This window comes from Saccostrea echinata, unplaced genomic scaffold (genome assembly GCF_033153115.1).
Source record: "Saccostrea echinata isolate AGI-Se365-2 ecotype Australia unplaced genomic scaffold, CSIRO_AGI_Sech_v1 ptg000030l, whole genome shotgun sequence".
NCBI classification, from domain to species: Eukaryota; Metazoa; Mollusca; class Bivalvia; order Ostreida; family Ostreidae; genus Saccostrea; species Saccostrea echinata.
In genome coordinates this window covers 32,118,982-32,139,329 of record NW_026889779.1, presented here as the reverse complement: position 1 = coordinate 32,139,329, position 20,348 = coordinate 32,118,982, and the positions used below count along the sequence as shown (strand labels likewise).

The following is a 20,348-nucleotide window of genomic DNA, read 5'->3' as shown; positions in this document are numbered from 1 at the left end:
ACGATGACAAAGACTTTTCGCAGTGTGTTTAAAGAGAGGTTCAATAGGACACTTATTGGAGAGCAACACGTGAGGTTTCTTGCTTTAATAATACTTATTCTGAAACTGTAACCTTTCCTTATTTAAACACTTTTTATGTTACATCTCAGTTTTGTATGATCTTGTATAATCACTGCCTGGATAAAGGGAAGAAATGTCATGTGTTTTATTTATGGGGCGAAGTACAATATTGTAGAAAAAAAAAACTTTGTAAATCATAAGGTACCAAAAAAAAGAGGATCAAATGTTTGTGAACTATTGTTTCTGATCAGTTCTTTCTTTTTAAAAGGGACGAGACTTCGTTTTTTTGTTTGTTTGTTTGTTGTTTAACGTCCCTCTCGAGAATATTTTACTCATATGAAAATGCCCCCAATGCCGGTGGAGGGCTGCAAATTTATACCTATGCTCGACACTCAAGGCCATTTAGCAGTGAGGAATCTTTTTCGTGCCAACACCTACTGCGACACGGGACCTCGGTATATACGGTTTCACTCGAAGGACCGATCTCCACGCCCTGCAGTGGATTCGAACCCGCGACGTAAGGATCAGCTCCCTACTCCGCGACTATAGAACAGACGCTCTAACCACTGCTCCACGCGAGCGACACGAGGGTTTGTAAATCAGATGAACTATGATTTGAGGAAGATATCTACCTTTTCTTGACTTACAGCATGATAAGAGAATCCAACTTTAATGAATTACGAAAATATTTAGAAAAACTCAGCATACTTCGGATATGGATATATATTCAGATGCTTTTTGCTAATTAACCTTCATTTCTTTTTATATGCTCTAAGGTAAACATAAACAGATGTTTATTATCATAAGCTGTCCGAGAAATTGCAATGTAAATCTTATAAGGTACCAATGTTGATGCACCATTTCGACAAATTATGTCGCTTCAGTGATTTTAAATAAAGAACATTAAAAAAATTACAGCTTTACTTTACACTTTATTATTCATAGTTCTTGGGGGGGGGGGGGGGAGGGGGTTCCTGATAGGCACCTGATCCTATCTATAGTTTTTTTTTCGGGGGTTTTATGCCCTGTTCATAGATTTGTATTGTTTATAGTTTCTATTTATAATTCGATCACTGTTTGTTATCTTCACCACTTTTACTTGTTAAGATGACTTTTAGATCTCTATCCAAGTATGTTAAGAGAATGAAGTAGAAATACTTGTTTATATAGTATTTATTTTCATAGTTTGATTTATTTGCAAAAACATTTATTTATCACTCTTTGAAATTTAGATAAAGGTACGCAATTTGACCTATTGGCAAGAACGCGTTATTAAATACCAAGTTGATCACTGGAGGACAAATTACTTCCTTATATACCCGATTCATATAATTGAAAATTTCAAGACTAGTGCAAATGTTTCACAAGCTTTTTATTTATAGTAATAAAGTAATATTCCGCTTTTTCATACAAATGTTGTTTGCATCTCCCAACTTATTCGATACCCGCGAGCATCTTCTGAGTACGATCAATGTTTTAGCCATGGCAGGCTACTAACAGATAAGTTGGTGTTACAGAAATTGCAATTAACTCCTTTTTCATCATAAAGAAATATGCGTTCTGAAAAGGATAGAAACAGATGAAAACATATTGAAAGTTAATTTGCAAGCACTCTTCGGTAAAACATTCATAGCCACTGTTACCAACCCATAAAAAAATATCACACTTTTTTCTTTATATTTCATACAAGGGTCCTTCTCATTATTTGATCGTATTTCAATTTATGATTGCATTTTTGAAATGTATGATTTATCAAAATGAATGAATAAAATTATTCTTTTTTCAATTGTTTGTTTTCATGGTAACGTTCGTAATAGCTAGATTTCCAAATATATTGTTATCATGCATATGAAAACGTCAAGTCTTCATCTTTTGGATGCAGTCAATATCACTTTTCTGCATTGCAGCAAACTTTTGCACACTAAATACATGGTATGTGCTTTTTATATATAAACTTTCCTGCATGTTGCCATTGTATCAATGACATATAGCAACCAAATTTTTCCTGGAAGTTTATATGCAATATGGAGCTAACGAACAGTATTCAGACTCAAAGTTCATTAAAAATATGTAAATCTTATACGGTACCAATTTTGATGCACCAGATGCACATTTCAACAAATTATGTCTCTTCATTGATTGTCATGCGTTGAAAATCCAAAATAGTTAAAAGAAAATCTTTGAAGAGCTAAAAAAAAAAAAAAAAGAGGGGGACGACTCTCATCATAGAGAGTTTGGAGAGATTTAGGGACTAGGCTAGACACGGTTCAAGTCATTACACTGAATGGCTTTTAAGTACATGTTTTACAGATAAATTCAAGAAAATTGCTTCTTAGTTTATAATCACAATTCAAAAAAAATAATACTTTATAGATGAGATCCAATAAATTTCAAATTTCAAAATATGTAAAAACAAAATACATACAAATTTTAAAAAGAAAAAAATATTCTAATTCATTTACATTTTTAATCACAAGTAAGAAAAGAGAATAGACAATGTTAAGAATGATTTTCATAAATAAATAAATGAATAAATAATTGAATAAATAATTGAATTACTTAAATATAGAGATAAATAATTTTTTTGACAATAAACAACGGAATATATTTGGATTATTACTTTACTAATACAATTAGGAGATGTAAACAATGAAAAGAAAAACAATTTAATTTGCAGAAATACTAGTTAATAGAACTATTAAAGTTACTTAGTGAGTCAATAACATGTGTTTCTTTTAAGATTATATCACAAAGCTAAAGATTTATGAGAAATATGAACAAGGCGAAGTTTTTGAGATCTCATCTGCACGGTAAAAGCAAGAAAAGACTGCAAAATGTAAGTGGCGGAAAAAGAAAAGTTGTATCTATGGCGTGGTTGTTATCGTCAATGTCAACAATGTCAAGGTCATGTGTCTTTTATTTTTAGCATGAAACTTGTAAGCAACATTGAATTGGAGCAATCCATAGTGAGGAATAAGTTCTGACCATCTTTTATGAAGATTACATCGAAATCCTCGGTCATTCAACATTTATATCTATGGAATTGACACCATGGTAACTACCTTAACTTTTCTGCGCATGCGTACCTTAAAGAGGAAGAAGTGAAGAAATATTTTCGTGTTGGGGCAAACATTATTTTTATTCATATATTTCTCCATAAAAGTAGATTTTTTAGGTTCTGAAACCTGTAATTTTCTGAAACCTAATACTTTAAGAATTGAATAAGATATGCATGTGTCTTGCAAAAATTCTACTTTTGTCAATTTTCCCGATTGTCCGTCACGGTGTCACTTTAAAAATGCATGATATAAAAATAAAAAGTGGCTGTGATTGTATACTTATAATTACATGAACATGCGTTTATAAGTCTTTTATGATACACTTCTATTTCTGATAAGAATTGGACATATATTTTATTGACAAAAAGACACAACTTAAAAAATTATCATGATGCAAAATTATGTAAAATTGTCATAATGTAATTTGATTTTATATAGTCTTCTGGGGAAAACATAAGTAGTGTTAAAACTTAACATAAATTCTTAATATACAAAATATAATTCTTGTTAAAAACTAAGAGTTTTAGAAAAATGTCCAAATTCACTTAGAAAAGCTTGTCAATAATCTTTAAAACTTCAGCATTTTTATGCATCAGAGGAGGAATCATTCTCCCATAGCATCAGATGCACATTTATAAAAATTGGAATGATAAAAGATTGTTCTTCAAAGAAAAAATGCTGTTGCAAATTTTTAAACAAAATAATCCTATATAAACATGATTCATTAGTCCAATAATTCCCATAAATTACGAACTTTCATTCCATTTCTACACACTCACGCAAAAAATTAAAATCTCAATGATCGAAAAGCGATATCGTGAAATCTGCGGAAGGACCCAGTGAACTCGGGGGAAATCAGACGTGTTATTTGAGCCAAATACCATCTGATAATAATAATCTGATAATAGTACTAAAATGATAAAAAAAATAAATAAATACTAAAATTGAAAGATGTTTTTATCATTTTATGAAAAAACGATCTTTGTTGTTGAACTCAACTGAATTACCTGTACAACAGGAATGTAAATCACTAAAAATAAAAAAAAATATTTTCAAACAAAATACTTCCGTTAAACATAATAATTGAACTATTATAATTACATGTAAACCCGAAATGTTTTTTCCTCTTTAGATCTCTCGAATTCCTCTTTCTCACGGACGTTTTAAGTTCTCTTGAACTTCAAGAGATCGAGTCAAAAACAATTCAACGAATATTTTTGGAATGTTCGCTTTTATCCATAAATCACTTTTACGGGGGAGGGGGGGGGGAGAGAGAGATTTTCGCTGTTTTTTTTTTTTTTTTTTTTTTTTTTTTTTTTTTTTTTTTGTTATGAAGAATTCATCTCCTCTACAATATTATGTCTCTTCTTCAAAAATGAAATTAAATCCTCTCGAAACAATTTTTTTCCTTTAACCCACGACAATTTGACCCGACGAAAACGAGTGATTTTTCAGTACTTGCAAAGTTAACTTTAAAATTAGCTTCTTCAAGGACAAAAAGTGTTTAAAGAACCTTTGTTTTTCTTTTTCTTTTTTTTTTTTTTTTTTTTTTGAAATTTCAAATTGTACAGTCCTTGTGTTTACATAACAGAAGATGAAATACAAAAAAACATAGGAAAAGTGCCATAACCACTGACACTGAGAAAACATCTTTATGGTTGAAAACAAAAAAGACACACGATAACAGAGAAACAGTACAGTGTACCATAACAAGTCTACAAAAATATTTCATATGAAAAGTTTTGCTTAGAGTTCGAGATGAGATTTTTTATTCGAAAGTTTGGCTTTGAGAAAATCCAAAAACTCGAGTGAAAGCTTCGATCGTAAGTTTTTTTTAATCAAACCAAACGTCAAATATGTTGATTGGGTAATTACCGAGCTTTCGAAGGCAAAACTATAATCCTGGCCCCAGGATCATGAAACAGACTTAGAATTAAGTAAAATTTTCAGTCGCCTGTAAAATGTTTATTGATTATTAAAATAATCTCAAGATTTGCAAATAACAACACTTTCGAAAATCAATATTGAAACATATTTTGATTTTGATCTGCTTGACTTTTACAACAATCAAGTAAAATATAAAGATTTTGACTTAAGCCTAAGAAGTTTCATGATCCTGGGGCCAGATTTATAAAATTCTATAAAAGGAACCATATCTGTGTTTGTAATACTATGTCATTCATATCTATTTAAAAGGAAATACGTAGAAAAAAGTGTACCTGTGTTAACGTTCCTTAATCATTTACTTCAGTAGGATTCACTGTGTACTCATTAATGAATTTAACAAAAAAAAAAGAAAAAGAAAAAGAAAAAACCCTGATTACAGAAATGGAAAGTGCTGATTCAAGATCGTTCCTGTGTCTTAAATCAGGTTCAACTTTTTTAAAAATACTATTTATTTAAAAGATAATATATCTTTGCATATCCTTGTATGTGGCATCTAGATTATTAATAAAATATTAGATAAATATCTATGTTGCGATTCTAAAGTTTGGATAAGAATATAATATGCAACATCCAAGTACAATGCTTGTAACGATTTGCTTGCATCAATATCCAAATACCGGCAAATAAACGAACATCGAATTTGCAGGTGAGAATTCATCTTTGTAGGTACTCAGTTTGAAGGAAAAGGGCTTTGTTAACTAAAATAATTAAATTTGTTAATAAAACTCTTTAAACGTTTGATTAAACCTTGGTCATATCTTATTTTATTCAAAGATTGATTAATTTTGAGAACAAACTCTCAATACAAAGTTAACTGGAAACAAATGACAGGTCTACTTTTCGAAAGATACAAATTGTACAATATTAAGTAAAACAAAGATGACTCCAAAGATTAACAGCACAAATATTTGAACACCAAATTAAAACTTCTGACAACAGCATAGAAGACGTCTGAACCCATCTCCAAACTTCTTGTTCATCACTCCATACACAATGGGATTAATAGCACTGTTTGAATAACCCAACATGATCGTGGCCATATGAAACCCACTATGAACCTTGTCTTTAGCAAAAATTTCCAGCAACATGCTTACACAATAAGGAAGCCATGATATAACAAATAAAAGTACCACAATAGCTAGAACCATCGCTAGTCGTACCTCTTCTGTCCTTGATTTACCCGTCCTTGACTTTTTCTTACTCATGTTGGTCAAGGTCGTATTCTTTCTGTTTAAGTATTTCCCATTATTATTAGTGTTGGGACTTGATTGACATTCTGCACGATTGCTTTCGCTTTGATGAAAGGAAGATCGATCGTTAATATATATTGTGACGTCATGAGGTTTTGATACGTCATCTTTTGTCACTGTATTTGGAGTGCTTGAATTAAGTTCTTGCTCATCAACTTTAGAGGAACCCTGATTACTAGAGGCTGCTGTTACACGACGTTTGCTCGCTCTGACTGTTCTAAATATAAAGGCGTTACATACTGTCATAACACCAAATGGAATTCCAAAACAAACAGAAATCATGAAGAAAGCATAAGATGGCGCCTTAGTCCAGTCACAAAAACAAAACATCTGTGTCTTTATAAACGCATATTCTGCCCAGCCAAAGATCGGAAAACTCGACAGGAACATTGAGATTAAAACACAACCTGAAACAATGACAATTTTTTTAAGAAAAGAAAATATTTATACCAGTTACAATTTCTATATTGCTTAAGAATTTACTTACCTACTGTCGAAATTATAAACACCTCTGAATTGGTGAAATTTTTTTTATCAAAAATAATATATCGACATTCTTTTAAAGACTACTTTTTTGTATTTGTAATCAAAATATGTTTTTTTGGCCAAATACCCTAGCGCATTATATAGAACTGAACAATGTAAATTAATAACCAAGATATTATCATGAAAATGTTGCAAAAGTGAACTTCTCTATATTACATTAATCACAAATTTCACTTTAAAGTAAGGCAAGAAATGAAGTAAAAAAAGTAAAAATTGCACCTAATGATATTCTTGCATGATTTTATTTTTAATTCAATCTACGCTAAAAATATGTTTATGATTTAACAGAATGGATGAAAAGTATAGTTTTGGATTATAATTTACAATCTACTCATCAAACGACCACTGTTTAACACTTTTGGTTAAAAGATATTAAAGGAATTTACTCTATTTTAACAAATTTTGTACTTCAGAGATTTAGTTAAGAAATGACTTACCCGAAATCATTAGAGCAGCATTTCTCTTTGTGTAGATTCTTTTAAAGTAGACGGGTTTACAGACCATAACATACCTGTTAATACTGATATTACATAAAGACATGACACTTGTCACTAAAGTAAGCATGTTTGTAAAACCAAAGAATTGACAGACACTCTCACTCCAGGGCCAATTGCCATGAAATAGACTTAGTACCGTCACTGGTATATTAATTACGGCCACAAAGAGGTCCGCTGTGGTCAGACTTAGAATGAACGTATTGGTGATAGTTCTCAGGTCCCGATTTCTACAAATTATAATCCACATAGTTGTATTTCCAAGAATGGCTCCCAGTGATATGATTGTCAAGATGCATCCTTCCACTATCTGCTCGATTTTAGGAAGTGAATCGGTTTCCACTTCTTGTAAATCATTCATCGATACATTCATACTGTCACTCAAGAAATGTCTCTGGAGTATGCGAAAGAGATCATGGTTCTAAATTTGGAAAAACCGGAGACTTCGAAATCTGGATTAGGCTATAGCTCTGTCAAAGAAATTATTTTTAATGTTGGTGCTTCTCTCTTCCTACCGAATTGTTGCGTGATAAACTTTGCGAGATAAATTCTTACAAGTGAAGCGATAAAGCTGTGTTACCAACCTAAAGGAAAGAAATCAATAAACAATAATTAGTGCCACATATATAATAAAAATAATACAAAATGGATGAAAAGAATCCTCCAGAAATGAGTGAAAAGAAAGAATAAATTATATACTCAAAGCTATATACATAGGAATTTGGAGAAAGTTCAGTTGTATCGTAATAATGCATGAAATTTGCATATTAGATGTTTTGGTGTAAACATAAAGATTTATCAGAATATTTTTTTCATAGAAAACAATATACACCAAATAAGAAAGCCATACATTAGACCCAAGTAGTCATGAATTAAAAAAAAATGATGAAGGGCGTTTTGCTCATAGTAACAGTGGTAATAATTAACCCATGAAAATAGATTCTGTAAGGCTGTGTGAATTCTTATTCTCTCCTTCGTGAAAGAAGAAAATAATTCTTCATAGTTTGGAATTAATTAATATCCCTGCTTTGCAATGAATATTGGCTTTCTTTCTTTTTTTTCTTTTTTTTTTTTTAAAGATAATCAATTTAAAATTATGAATAAATTTAAATAGAAAATCATAGTTAAATGGTTGATGCTGTTTTTAATTCCTAGTGGATCAAAAAATTGTTATGAATGATTTTCATCTCTGTTATTCGAAATAAAAAAAACCCACAGAGTCTACAAGGAGGGGTTGACAAAAATCACTTTGCCCGAGAACGTAGTCAATAAATGTTTTGTTATACCATTTATTTTTTTTTTTTTTTTGGACATACATGTATGTCGACCACCAACGAATGCAAATAAGATTTAGCTGACCCCGCCTATTATGTGACGTAAGCGGTCCAACATCTCATCGACAGGTCCAATATCTCACTCCGCGGTCAAACATCGATTTTTTATGCCCGCTCAGTAAAACATTGGAAATGTTAGACTTTTATTAGTAATGATTTATATAGGAACAAATTTTTAAAGGTATAGCAAAATAATTTTCCACACTCTTGTTTATGAGATCGATCACTGTACATTATCTTCACCTTTGTCATTGAAATCAACGTATAGTAAAACCTTTGTTCGTTAAAATGACCTTTGTTTCCAAATATTGTCTATTGTTTGGTTGTGTTTTGACTGATTGTTTATTTCATTACTGACATGTTTAAGCTATTGTGTAAATACTAATTTCAACTGTGGATAAACTTCTTTACCTGATCAATACATAAGGAACACGACATGTATGACCGACAGATGATGCTTATTTCCTAGGAGTTCCCAGGAGGTGTACAGTTTTATCTTGTTCACGTTTCATATTGCTTACAGGATCTATCAGTGTGATATTGTTCATTATCTTCATCTTTTTTTTTTTCATTTTATTCTTTACAAACGTTATATAAACTATGTTATAATTGTATAATATTATTGTTATCATTGTCAAATAATTGTTTTCGTATATTGTTATCAACCATATACTATTGTCACCAAATTACATAATCATTCTCTCTCTTGGAAAAACACGAATACTTATATCGTTCAGAGTTCTATTCATGACGTGTCTAAATTCAGTCATTATGTGAGTGAAAGAAGAAAAACAAGAACACTAGCCAGAACTTTAACTAAGGAGTGTGATTGTACTTGTAAATGCGACATTGTAAATGAATACCCAAAATCAGTAAAGAGCAAATGAACTATTCATCAAAACAAAAAGATCGTTAAATGTAAAAAGTAAAAATAAACTTGAATAATATTGTAATCATATATTTATTGTCTGTATAGTGAAGCGTGAATATTCGTGTAGCATATTCCTTAATGAAGCATAAAAAAAGCCGCTGACGTAAACCGGAAGAAATGGAATCCTGACGGCTCTTTGTGTCTATATAATGTCCTAAATGCCAGTCAGAAAGATGGAGCGTAAACTAACAAACTGGCGGTAAGCTGCTTAATTATGCATATCTTTTGTTAATTTCTGTCCTCATTAGGACAATATTGAGAGAAAATTTAAGCTCTTTGATGCTTATCTGGCGTGGAATAAACAGAATCTAATCGGAATGACGACCTTTAAACCTATTGTATTTGACAACCACTGGTGCATGAAATATATAGATATCGACCACATTGATTTCTGCAACTCTCTCTCTCTCTCTCTCTCTCTCTCTCTCTCTCTCTCTCTGAACAGAAACAAAGCAAACGCAGGGGTTAGAAAGTCCTATTTTCAAAGTTTAGAAGTTCCTTCGTTCGGAAGTTCGTGTACGTAAAATTTTAAATAATCTTTAGAAGTATCGGTGAAACGTGTCATGGATATTTTCTGGTTTCTAAAGCAAAAAATCCCGGTGCGTCACAGAAGACATTGAACTAGAGAAAAAGTGCTTTTATATTTATCCCTGTGATATCAATAATGAAAATGAATGGCTTTAAAGTTTAGAATAAAAGATAATGTTTATCAATATTATTCCAAGTTCATTAGGTAAAATCACCCGAGATAAACCACAGTTAGTCGTTCATTACTTTGTTGGTCTTTTGGTTGTCTTATGACTGAAATCAGCAGGAGATTTACATGCATCATCAAATATATAAAGAAAATCATTAATCTTAATTTTTTTTAATATATATATTTTACAAAATATTAAAGCAAACATATCTAATAATAGATAATTAAATATGCTATTTAAAATTGACCTACCATGAATTATTTCCCAGTCCTTGTCAATTAAGTACACGTAGAAACATTATCGTTTAATTACATTTGTTTTTACGTCTGTTTACTCTGTAAGGAATAATATTGACAGGGAATAAACATTTTGCTTTTCATCTACCAGAAATAAAACTTTTTTACACAATGATTATATAATAGAAATTTAATTAAACGTTATTCTATTTGAAAAAAAAAAATAATTGATTTGTTTTAGTTATGAGGAAAAGACAGTAATTTCAATGACCAGGATGTAGTTTTCTCATGGTTTTCGTCGTAATCAATCGAGGTCCATCAATTATACAATTTTCTGTTGCTTGTGATGTCCTTTGAAAACAAAACTTTGTGGAATATAAAATGTGCAGGTGAAGCTATGATAAGACGGTCTATTGACGATTTCTTTTCTGAGAAGCGAAGAAATATTAAATTATATTCATCATTGAGAACAACAATTTTGATACCAAATATACCTTTTTCTGAAATATCAAAATGTACAATGTACGTAATTTTATCTGTCACGTAAAAAGAATTTCAAAATTGATATGGTACATTCAATTTTGAAATAATTCTTTAATTACTTTAGTTTCCAAACTAAAACAGCAGTTCAAACGAATGCAAGCTTCGCCAAAACAATTAGATGTCCTGCGATTTTGAATTGATACTGTAAACGTCTAAAATAATCAAAGGACCTGTAGATTTTCAATCATACAGTAAACGTCGACAGAGGATACTGCACATCTACTTAGAAAATGTATATATATTTGTATAAAATTCAAGCTTATCAAACTATATGTTATTTGCTAAAATCTCCAAGCAAGTGAGAAAAGCATAACCACTCTTGAATTCCTATCTTGATTGACATTTCCAAAAAAAAAGAAAAGAAAAGAATTCCATGATTCCATGATCTTTCAATCAGCTATTCAGAGTGTTGGTACATGTATCAAAGAGTGATATTTATATTGCCTGTCTATTGCAAATTTATAAGTTCATTTTATTTTAAATGTTTTAAACTATTTTCTCTACCTTGAATTTGTCAAATTAAAGACTCTCACCTGTACCATCAATCTAATAGTATGTTTCAGCAACTTCCTAACACCAAGGTCTGCCCTCCTTATAATCTATTAAGTGCATATGTTGGGCCTTTTTTCGATGTGTCTGATTATACTATAAATTATGTTCTCGAAACAACGACAATGTTTGCAATTATAATCCATCCATGGGCCCAATATTGACTGACGTTTTTCAGACAAATTGATAGGCCATTATTTTCACACTAAATGACAGATTTTTTCCGTTTACCCGATCATGAAAGGGAGCACTCGGCAGAAGTGACCGGTCGGAGGGGGATGCTTACTACGCCATGCCGCCTGATCCAACCTCTGTTTTCAGAGGTCCGTTTTGGCTCTGCTCATTATTTGCATTGTTGTATTTTCAAATGAAATACGGGGAAAACGAACAGAAATCAAGCTCTAAAGTCCTTTGATGATATCATGACATCAATGAAAGAATCTATGGGTTTAAAGATTCGGCTTTAAAAAAAGACTTTTACTCCCATTCAATATTACAGGCGCATATCTATATAGATATGTATGCAGAATTGTGTATAATTCAAGTCAGATTTAAAGGTTGAATGATAAGAATTTTTATATTATATAGCTAATAAATAGTCTATAATAAAAAAAAACGCACTAAAAGTCTACATAATTTAAGCGTTCAATATCTTGGCGTTTTATTGAGTATTGAGTTTGTATAACGTATTCAAGTATGTTCCGTAACATTTCGAATGCAAGCGTTCATTATCGAATGCCCCGTTGTAAACAAATTGTCGTCTGGTCAACCGCCCATAAAATTCATGAAAAGAAGTGGCAGCTAGGTACGATTTGTCTAATTTCGCACAAAATTGAAATTATCAAATAATAATTTAGTACCTATTAGCCTCAATTAAAACCTTAAAAAGTATATCATAACGCTTGGTAGGGTCATTGGAGTGATATGATATTGAACTTTTACAGAAAAGATGTTGGCATTGGGCAGTTTTAATTTGAATATCGATACTGAAAAATTCTCATCAATTTTGTTTATTTAATTGAAATAATATAATTCAATTGGAAATGTTTAACCTATAAAATAAAGGAGTTACTGAACCTATTCATGTATTTGTGAATATTGGCACTCGTTGGCTGTGCAAGTGCACTTGCAAGCTGGTGCATTTGTACAGCCAACTCGAGCCAAAATTACCAATATAAGTTCAATAACCCAATAATATTGAAGAACTTAGTGTTGCTAAAGAATTTGAGTATGATCTAGAATGCAAGGGAACTTGACTCCAATAATGGTTTGATCAAATTAAAACAACAATCACTTAAGATTATACAACTTAAGAGGTAGTTCAAAGCTCTGGAGATATTGATCAAAATGTGTGAAACGATTGAAGTGTTAATATTTTCAATAGCTCGACATTAGATATGATATAATTAATGTTTACAGTAAACATGTACAAGTTTTCTTTTAATTTCTTAGTAATTAGCTTAATTTGCAATCTCTCTCTCTCTCTCTCTCTCTCTCTCTCTCTCTCTCTCTCTCTCTCGTTTTGATCATTTTCTTCTTTTCAATAGGCGTATATGTTTCCTTGGCCTGAGATATGTTCTGGACTTTGTGTCAGTCTTGTATATATTGTTGTTTTATTTTACTGTGGTTGTTAACGTAAGAAGCATTTGACTCTTGTTTGCTTATTTTTACGTCTTTTGTATTGTTCTCCCATGAAATAGGTTTTGGTTTTTCCATACATTAGTTATTTATGTTTTCATTATATGAAGATTTTTGTCATTGGCAGCTTTACAGTAGTCTTATTTAAGTCATTGCATGTACCTAAACCGACTAACATTGCATAAGTTAAAAGCAGAATTTAAATAAAAGGATATAGAAATATACTGCTTTTATTCTGCTTTGAAGAAAACCAGAAAAGTAGACATACGCTTGTTCAAATGTGACTAAAACAAACTCACAATTTTTCTTGACGGAAAAAATTAAACTTTAAGATATTTTTTTCTGATACACTAGAAAACAAAACAAAAGTGCCAGAAATCCTAACAAGTTGTTGAATATTTACTATATAATTTGGTGAAATTAATCATTTTCTATCGTTATTTGTTTATTTGTATCTCTCTACTTAATGAAAGCCTTGCAACATCATTCGCTCCTATATTAGGAATTTATGTAATAATGCCTGTGGTTGATTCATGAGGTTATGCGTAAAAAAAAACTCTGCCAAGTTGTTTCATTACGCTTTATCTGTAGCAAGCTAAGCTGTATTCAGAAATTATTTGAAAGCATTATTTTTAACTTGTATTAAATTATTTTCAAATTGATAATCTCATTTGACAAATGAGATGACATTAGCTTTTTTTATTGTGAACATTCCTTATTTAATTAGGACATTCCACTTTCACCTGCATACAGTATTTATGTCTCCAAAATAATTCGATACATAAGGACATGCTCCGAGTATGATAAATACTGAAACCGAGACTGGCTCCTGACAGATAAGTTGATATTATAGGAATTTCAATAGCATAGTTTCAAGTCAGCATTTCGTAATTTTGATGGTCGTTATAATGATCTTGTTAGTAAATCAAAAATATTATTGGGTCGTAGTTTGATTGACGTATTTGATACCAATTTTTACATCTTTGTTTTATGCTAAATTTGAAAACGGATTACTCCGTCTACCTGATCAATACATACCGCTCATGGCGGTTGTTACCTGTCAACACGGGGATGCTTACTCTTCCTAGGCACCTGATCCCACCCCTTGAATTTCAAGGGATCCGTGTATTATGCCCTGTTCACAGATTTGTATTGTTTGTAGGGGTTTTTTAAGATCGATAACTGTTCATTACCCGTTTTTAATCTATTTTCTTTTCCTTGTTAATTCATTACCTCTTGAAATAATTTAATCAGGGTTAGTATATGAGTATCTAATTGGAATTAAAACCTCTGCTAAAAAATGGAAATTTTCCAACAAAATTTTACAAATGTTTATCATCAGTATTTTGTTTCCGAATAGACGATATTTGATTCAAAAAAGTGCAGATATCCCTTGAGTCTCAGGACCCTTGGTATTTTTAAGGTTATTAGTTTCCTGACCAAATTCAAACAAAAGTGCATTGTTAATGAATGATATTGCTATTGAAATAAAATTGATTGTTGATCCACATTATATTTTGTCCATGTATTTATCAAATATAATTAATCCAGAAGAAAAGACCGGTAAAGGTGGCCTAGTAGTAGGCCGATCTCTGTGATCAGGAGCCGGGTTAATTCTCTTTCGCAGTCCCGCGTCAACATAGGTAGTGACTGTTATTTCGCCAAGAGCCCGGCATAATAAGTGAAAGTCACGACTTTCTGATGAGACCTTAAAATCCAAGGTTCCGTATCACGGTAGGCGTTAGCACGATAAAGAATCCCTTCACCGCTACAATGTATATGGTGACGTCTCTATATGAGTGAAAAATTCTCGAATGGGAAGTATACCAACAAACAATCAATGAACCAAGAAACTATTGTTACTATAGCAAATGCTCACAATATAGGATTTATTTAATAGCAATGTAAAAAATAGTTTGTTTCAAAACGTAAAATCGTTTTTTCTTTAGAAGAGGAAAAGTAGGTAATAACAAACTCAGATTTATCTAATGAATTCCTGAAACAAATGTAAATCATACATAGATAAAACATGGAAAACACCGAAGTGAACTCATGAACTTTGGACAAGTTAACATCCCCTGTCAATCGGACACACCCGCTGCAAGTCCTCTCTATTGAGTTAAACAGACAAATCGGCAGCCAACTTTAATATAGAATCATTGGTCTAACAATTCAAGAAACATGTCAGTCAAATGGAACCCAACAAGACTAAAGAAAAAAGGGTGGGGTCATTTTAATGCTGACTTTAAACCAAACTATTAAAACTTTTGTTACATCAGCATATTTTTCGGTAGCTTGCCTTGATTAAAAACTTATCATACACATCACATGCTATTGGATATCGAATCCGTTGCTTAACATAGACACCAAATGCAGTTCACTATTAAATATTGCCACGTAAATAATGAAACGTTGACGATTGAAATGAAAATTTATCCCATTTGTCATGTTAATGGGAAAGTGTGAAAATAACTAACAGTGGCCGATCTCATTAATCATGACACAATACAAATTATTAACAGAGCAAAAACACAGATCCCGGTTTTTATAAAATTTAATTATTAGTCGGATCAGGAAACTAGATACTGCATTTCCGTATGGTTGCAACGACAACGCAAGTAATTTGTGAATGTGGTGAGACTTTTTAACAATACACCTAGACGTAGGCGAAGGCAAGGGCATCGAATATATTAGAGGCAAAATACATATACGATGTCTCGTTTTATTCATTTTATCTTACGTTAATAAACAATTAGGTCGTCATTAGTTTCGCACTTAACTTTACTCGTTACCCTGGAAATATTTGAATGGAATATTTGAAAAGTTAAAGCAAGTCTATCCTTGTATTCTTCAACTGCAGAATACAAGCTAGTGTTTGTGATTATGGATGATGCCTAGCACAGGCTCTTTAAACCACCTGTGTCGGAAGATAATAATTTAAATTCAACCCATCGCCCCCTTAAACTAACATATGCCAACAAAGGAATAAATGCTGTGAACGTTAGTAACTTTCTCAATCATATAAAAAAATTAAGTCTTGCATTCCATCATTTTACAAGTTAAAGTCTAAACATTGCGTTCCTTACATACATGTTAATTCCCAAAGTGTTGCTGCCAAACCTTTCAATTATGAACAAAACTTACAGTGCCTAGATATAGAACATCTAAGTTTTCTCGCTTTTCTTTTACTTTCAAGCGTAGTCCCGGTAGACATCTCTTTGCCGATAATGTAAATACAATTGTAAATAACGACCCAAAAGCCGTTTTTTTAATAGGCGACTGAAATTCATTTCTATAATGAATTCGAGAATTATGTCAGAAGATGGGCGAAATATGAAGAGGAGGACCTGAACACTTTGTCAGATTGGATTGTCTTTTAAAAATATATTATATCGTGTCAAAAAGTCAAAAGTTAATATGCAAACTATTTATCCTTTCCTAAATTAGAAGTGATAAAAGAATGAACAATATGGATGATTCCAGCAGACAAGGCTTGTAACAATAACGTCTTGGTTTATATGGTTCATTATTAATGTTTTCTAGAAGAACTTGGTTTTAATTTCAACTTACACTCACAGTTCACTTTCCGAGGGTGATATTTTTCAAAATTAAATTTCAGTCTTTGCTGGGTCCAGCAAATGTTCTACCAATCCCCTATCTTTACACCTCACAAAAATATTGACTTTTGTAAAGTGGAAACTTCAGACGTACTGTGCTACAGCATATTCTAGAAGTAGTGTAAATAAAGTCAGTAAGATCAATAGGTACCACTTCTTCTTTTTTTTTTTTTTTTTTTTTTTTTTACATTTTATACAACCATTCCTCACGATAAATTAAAAATTTAATATCACAGACAACTGCTTCTTCAGCAAGAGGCCCAAGGCACAACTCTCATCTGAATCACTTTAGCCCTGCTGTTTCTCATCAGATTTTATAAAAGATATCTTCCCTTGAAAAATTTTGACTTTAAATTATGGCCCCAGCTTAAATCTAAGGAGTTTCTGAATCTACGTACATGTACCATAGGGATGCTTCAATATCAATATGACTAACATGCCTTGAAGTCATGCAGAGTTTTTTCTTGTATTCATGCATTATGTAAAATTTTATCCAGATTTAAGCCAACTGTAATTCAGAGTCTATTATAAAAAAAAATTAAATTCACACAACATTGGAATTTTTGTAAATTAATGTCTAATGTGTTTCTTTAGTTTCTTTTAAATATATAAAGTTTCATGCGAAATTTTGATCCCATAGTGTGGCCTCACCCCAACCCTGGGAACCATGATTTAAATAACTACCGGTAAGAATCTTCACTACCTCAACTTTTCTGGTCCAGTGGTTCTTGAGAAGATTTTTAAAGATTCATCCTATTTATTGCAATGTAAAAGTTTCATTCCCTATCATGGCCCAACCCTGGCCACGGATGCCATTATTTTGTATAATTTGGAATAAACACTACCTCAGGAAGCTTCCGCATAAGTTTCTTCTCTTCTGACATACTGGTTCTTAAAAACAAGATTTTTATAAGAAAAAAACCTATGTATTTCAATGTTAAATTTTCCTCCCTGCCCATGGGTCCATGATTTGAACAATTAAGAATTTACACTTCCCCAAGAAGCTTCCACAAAAGTTTCACCTTCTATGGTCTAGTGGTTCTTCACGAGGTGGCTTTTAAAGATTTTCCTTATATGTTCCAATGTAAAACTTTCGTCCCCTATTGTGACCCAACCTAACCCCAAGGAGTCATGATTTGAACCATTTAGAGTCTACATTTTCTCAGAAAGCTTCACAAAAATATCACCTTTTCTGGTTCATGTTTCTTTTGAAGATTTTTAAAGATGATCGATAAAATTGTTAAAACGCTCTCTCACTCTATGCAAAAGTACTACAAAGTTGATGTTAAAAGGATCCGGAGTTCTTCATTAAAAACATCTATGTGGTCTTCGGAGAACACATCTTCCAACACGAGAAGAAAAGTCTTGCTGTGACCTTCAACTAGACATTTAGATATGACATTTTATCAATTAACAATAGTTACTTTCATTAATATGTCGACTCGATATATCTCGGTGAATTCACAATTAAAGACACTACAGAGTCTGTTACAAATGTTTCATATTTTAATCTTTTACTGACTTAAGACGATAATGGCCAACTGATAAACACAGTTAGACAAACGGGATGACTTCAATCAATGAATATTGTTTATTGATAAAACTTCATCGATATATCTCACTGTACAAATCGACAAAACAAGATAATTTTTCTTCAATTTTCAAGTTTTTCAAAATATCCCCAGGACTACAAATATAAATTGGCTTGAAAGATTCACAATTTGTAGATATAAAATTTCAATTAAATCACTGTAAACCTGGTCTCTTAAAACTAAATAGGCATTGTATTGCTCATGGCCGATCCCGGAATCTTAACACCTCAGAATTCCAATACTTTTCAATTTATGCAATAAAGGTGCAGAGGTCATTTTAATCCGTTTTAACAAATTACTTCGAAAAATAAATTACACATATTTGACGTAAACATTTGAATGTGAGTCGAAAATTCAGCTGGCGCAGAAAATTATTACCTTCTTGGATTGAACTGGCGTATATAAAAAAAAATCTCGTCGTTTTAATTAACAAATGGCTGTAAATTTAAAAACTTTATCAAACAAAGATGCTTAGAAAATGAGTGGGTTTTTACTCCGTGAGACCAATGTTCTTACAGTTATGACAGTTGTTATGTCTAGACTGAGTCAGACAACTTACTTGTGAAATCAAAATATTTGCAGAAAATATGGTTGAGAAATCGCATAGCAAAAAATCTGTAGCAAACACCGTTCAAAAAATTTCAATTTGGTGAAATAAGTTCAAACTGATGATTTTATTTTGATTTAATAATATAATGAACTGGTAAGCAATAAGGTGTACTGATAAATTTAATAAGATATCTCACGGTAATTTGGGCAGCACAAATTGTAATGTGCAATAAAATCAATAAAGCTTACATTGACCGCATTTTCCAATTGATACCTTTGAGAGTTTTTAAATCAATTTTCCAAATGGTTATTAAATGCGCTTCGTTGACAAATTATTATAAGTCTCTTGAGAAAACGTCCGGGAATTGTGAATGTTTATCTACATTTAATCTCTTGACAATGCTTTATCTATGTTTCAAAATTTATCATCGCCTGGGGAATACGTTTTATTATTAAGCATTTTTGAAATATCAGCCAATGGTGGCCGAGTATTTGTGGCACGGGTGAGATTTCTTATGATAATTTTGCCCAATCACAAACAAAGACACTCATGTTGTGTACGTATAATGAAATATGAAGAAAAGGAACTGTAATCATTGAAACAGTACACACTTTGAGCCCCGGTAACGATGGCCTACTGATAGGACGTTCGCTTCGTGATCGAGAGGCTCGGGTTCATTCTCGTTCGCCGCGCCTAAGGCGTATACATTGGAAATGGCTGTTCCTTCGTCAAACACCTGACATTAGAAGTGAAAGTAATGTGTCTTTCGAATGAAACCTTAAAAATCTAGGTCGCGGTAGGCGTTGGCACGATAAAGAACCAAAACTGCTCAATGGCCCTGATTGCCGAGCATAAGGTCTCAATTAAAAGCCCTTGACCGGCGTACTTTGACGTCTCTTGATGAGTAAAAAAATTCTCGAATGGGACGTAAAACAACGATTAATCAATTTATCAAACTGTAAGCAGAGCAAGCATTCACTGTATCATCTTTGTCATAATCGGGTTATAGAGATATTTCAGTATGAAAGACGTCAGTCACCATTCGTCCTAACGACAGTTTCTATTTGCAAACATGGTCATTGTATCGACCATAGAATTTGCGAAAGGTTGACTTTAAAGGAGACTGTTGATATCCTTGTATCAACACCTTGTTTATAAATAACCTGCCCGTTTTAGAAATTTTTCGTACAAAGAACATGTTCTTGCATTGCAAATATATATCAAATATAAGACATAAACACCATATGGGATAATGGTATATTGTTATATAAATAGGAGAAGTTGAATACAGAAAAGCTGAAGCT

The 20,348-nt window shown here is 31.9% G+C and overlaps 1 protein-coding gene across 1 annotated transcript; it reads right to left on the bottom strand.

Annotated features, from left to right (window-relative positions):
• Nucleotides 1–5,984: 5,984 nt before the first annotated feature.
• On the bottom strand, nucleotides 5,985–7,906 carry LOC133196724 (D(2)-like dopamine receptor). The gene is made up of 2 exons (XM_061332584.1): nucleotides 7,300–7,906; nucleotides 5,985–6,723 (listed from the first exon to the last, which is right to left on the bottom strand). The coding sequence occupies exons 1-2, from the start codon at nucleotides 7,727–7,729 to the stop codon at nucleotides 5,987–5,989; spliced, it is 1,167 nt and encodes a 388-aa protein (XP_061188568.1). The 5' UTR covers nucleotides 7,730–7,906; the 3' UTR covers nucleotides 5,985–5,986.
• Between the last annotated feature and the right edge of the window lie 12,442 nt (nucleotides 7,907–20,348).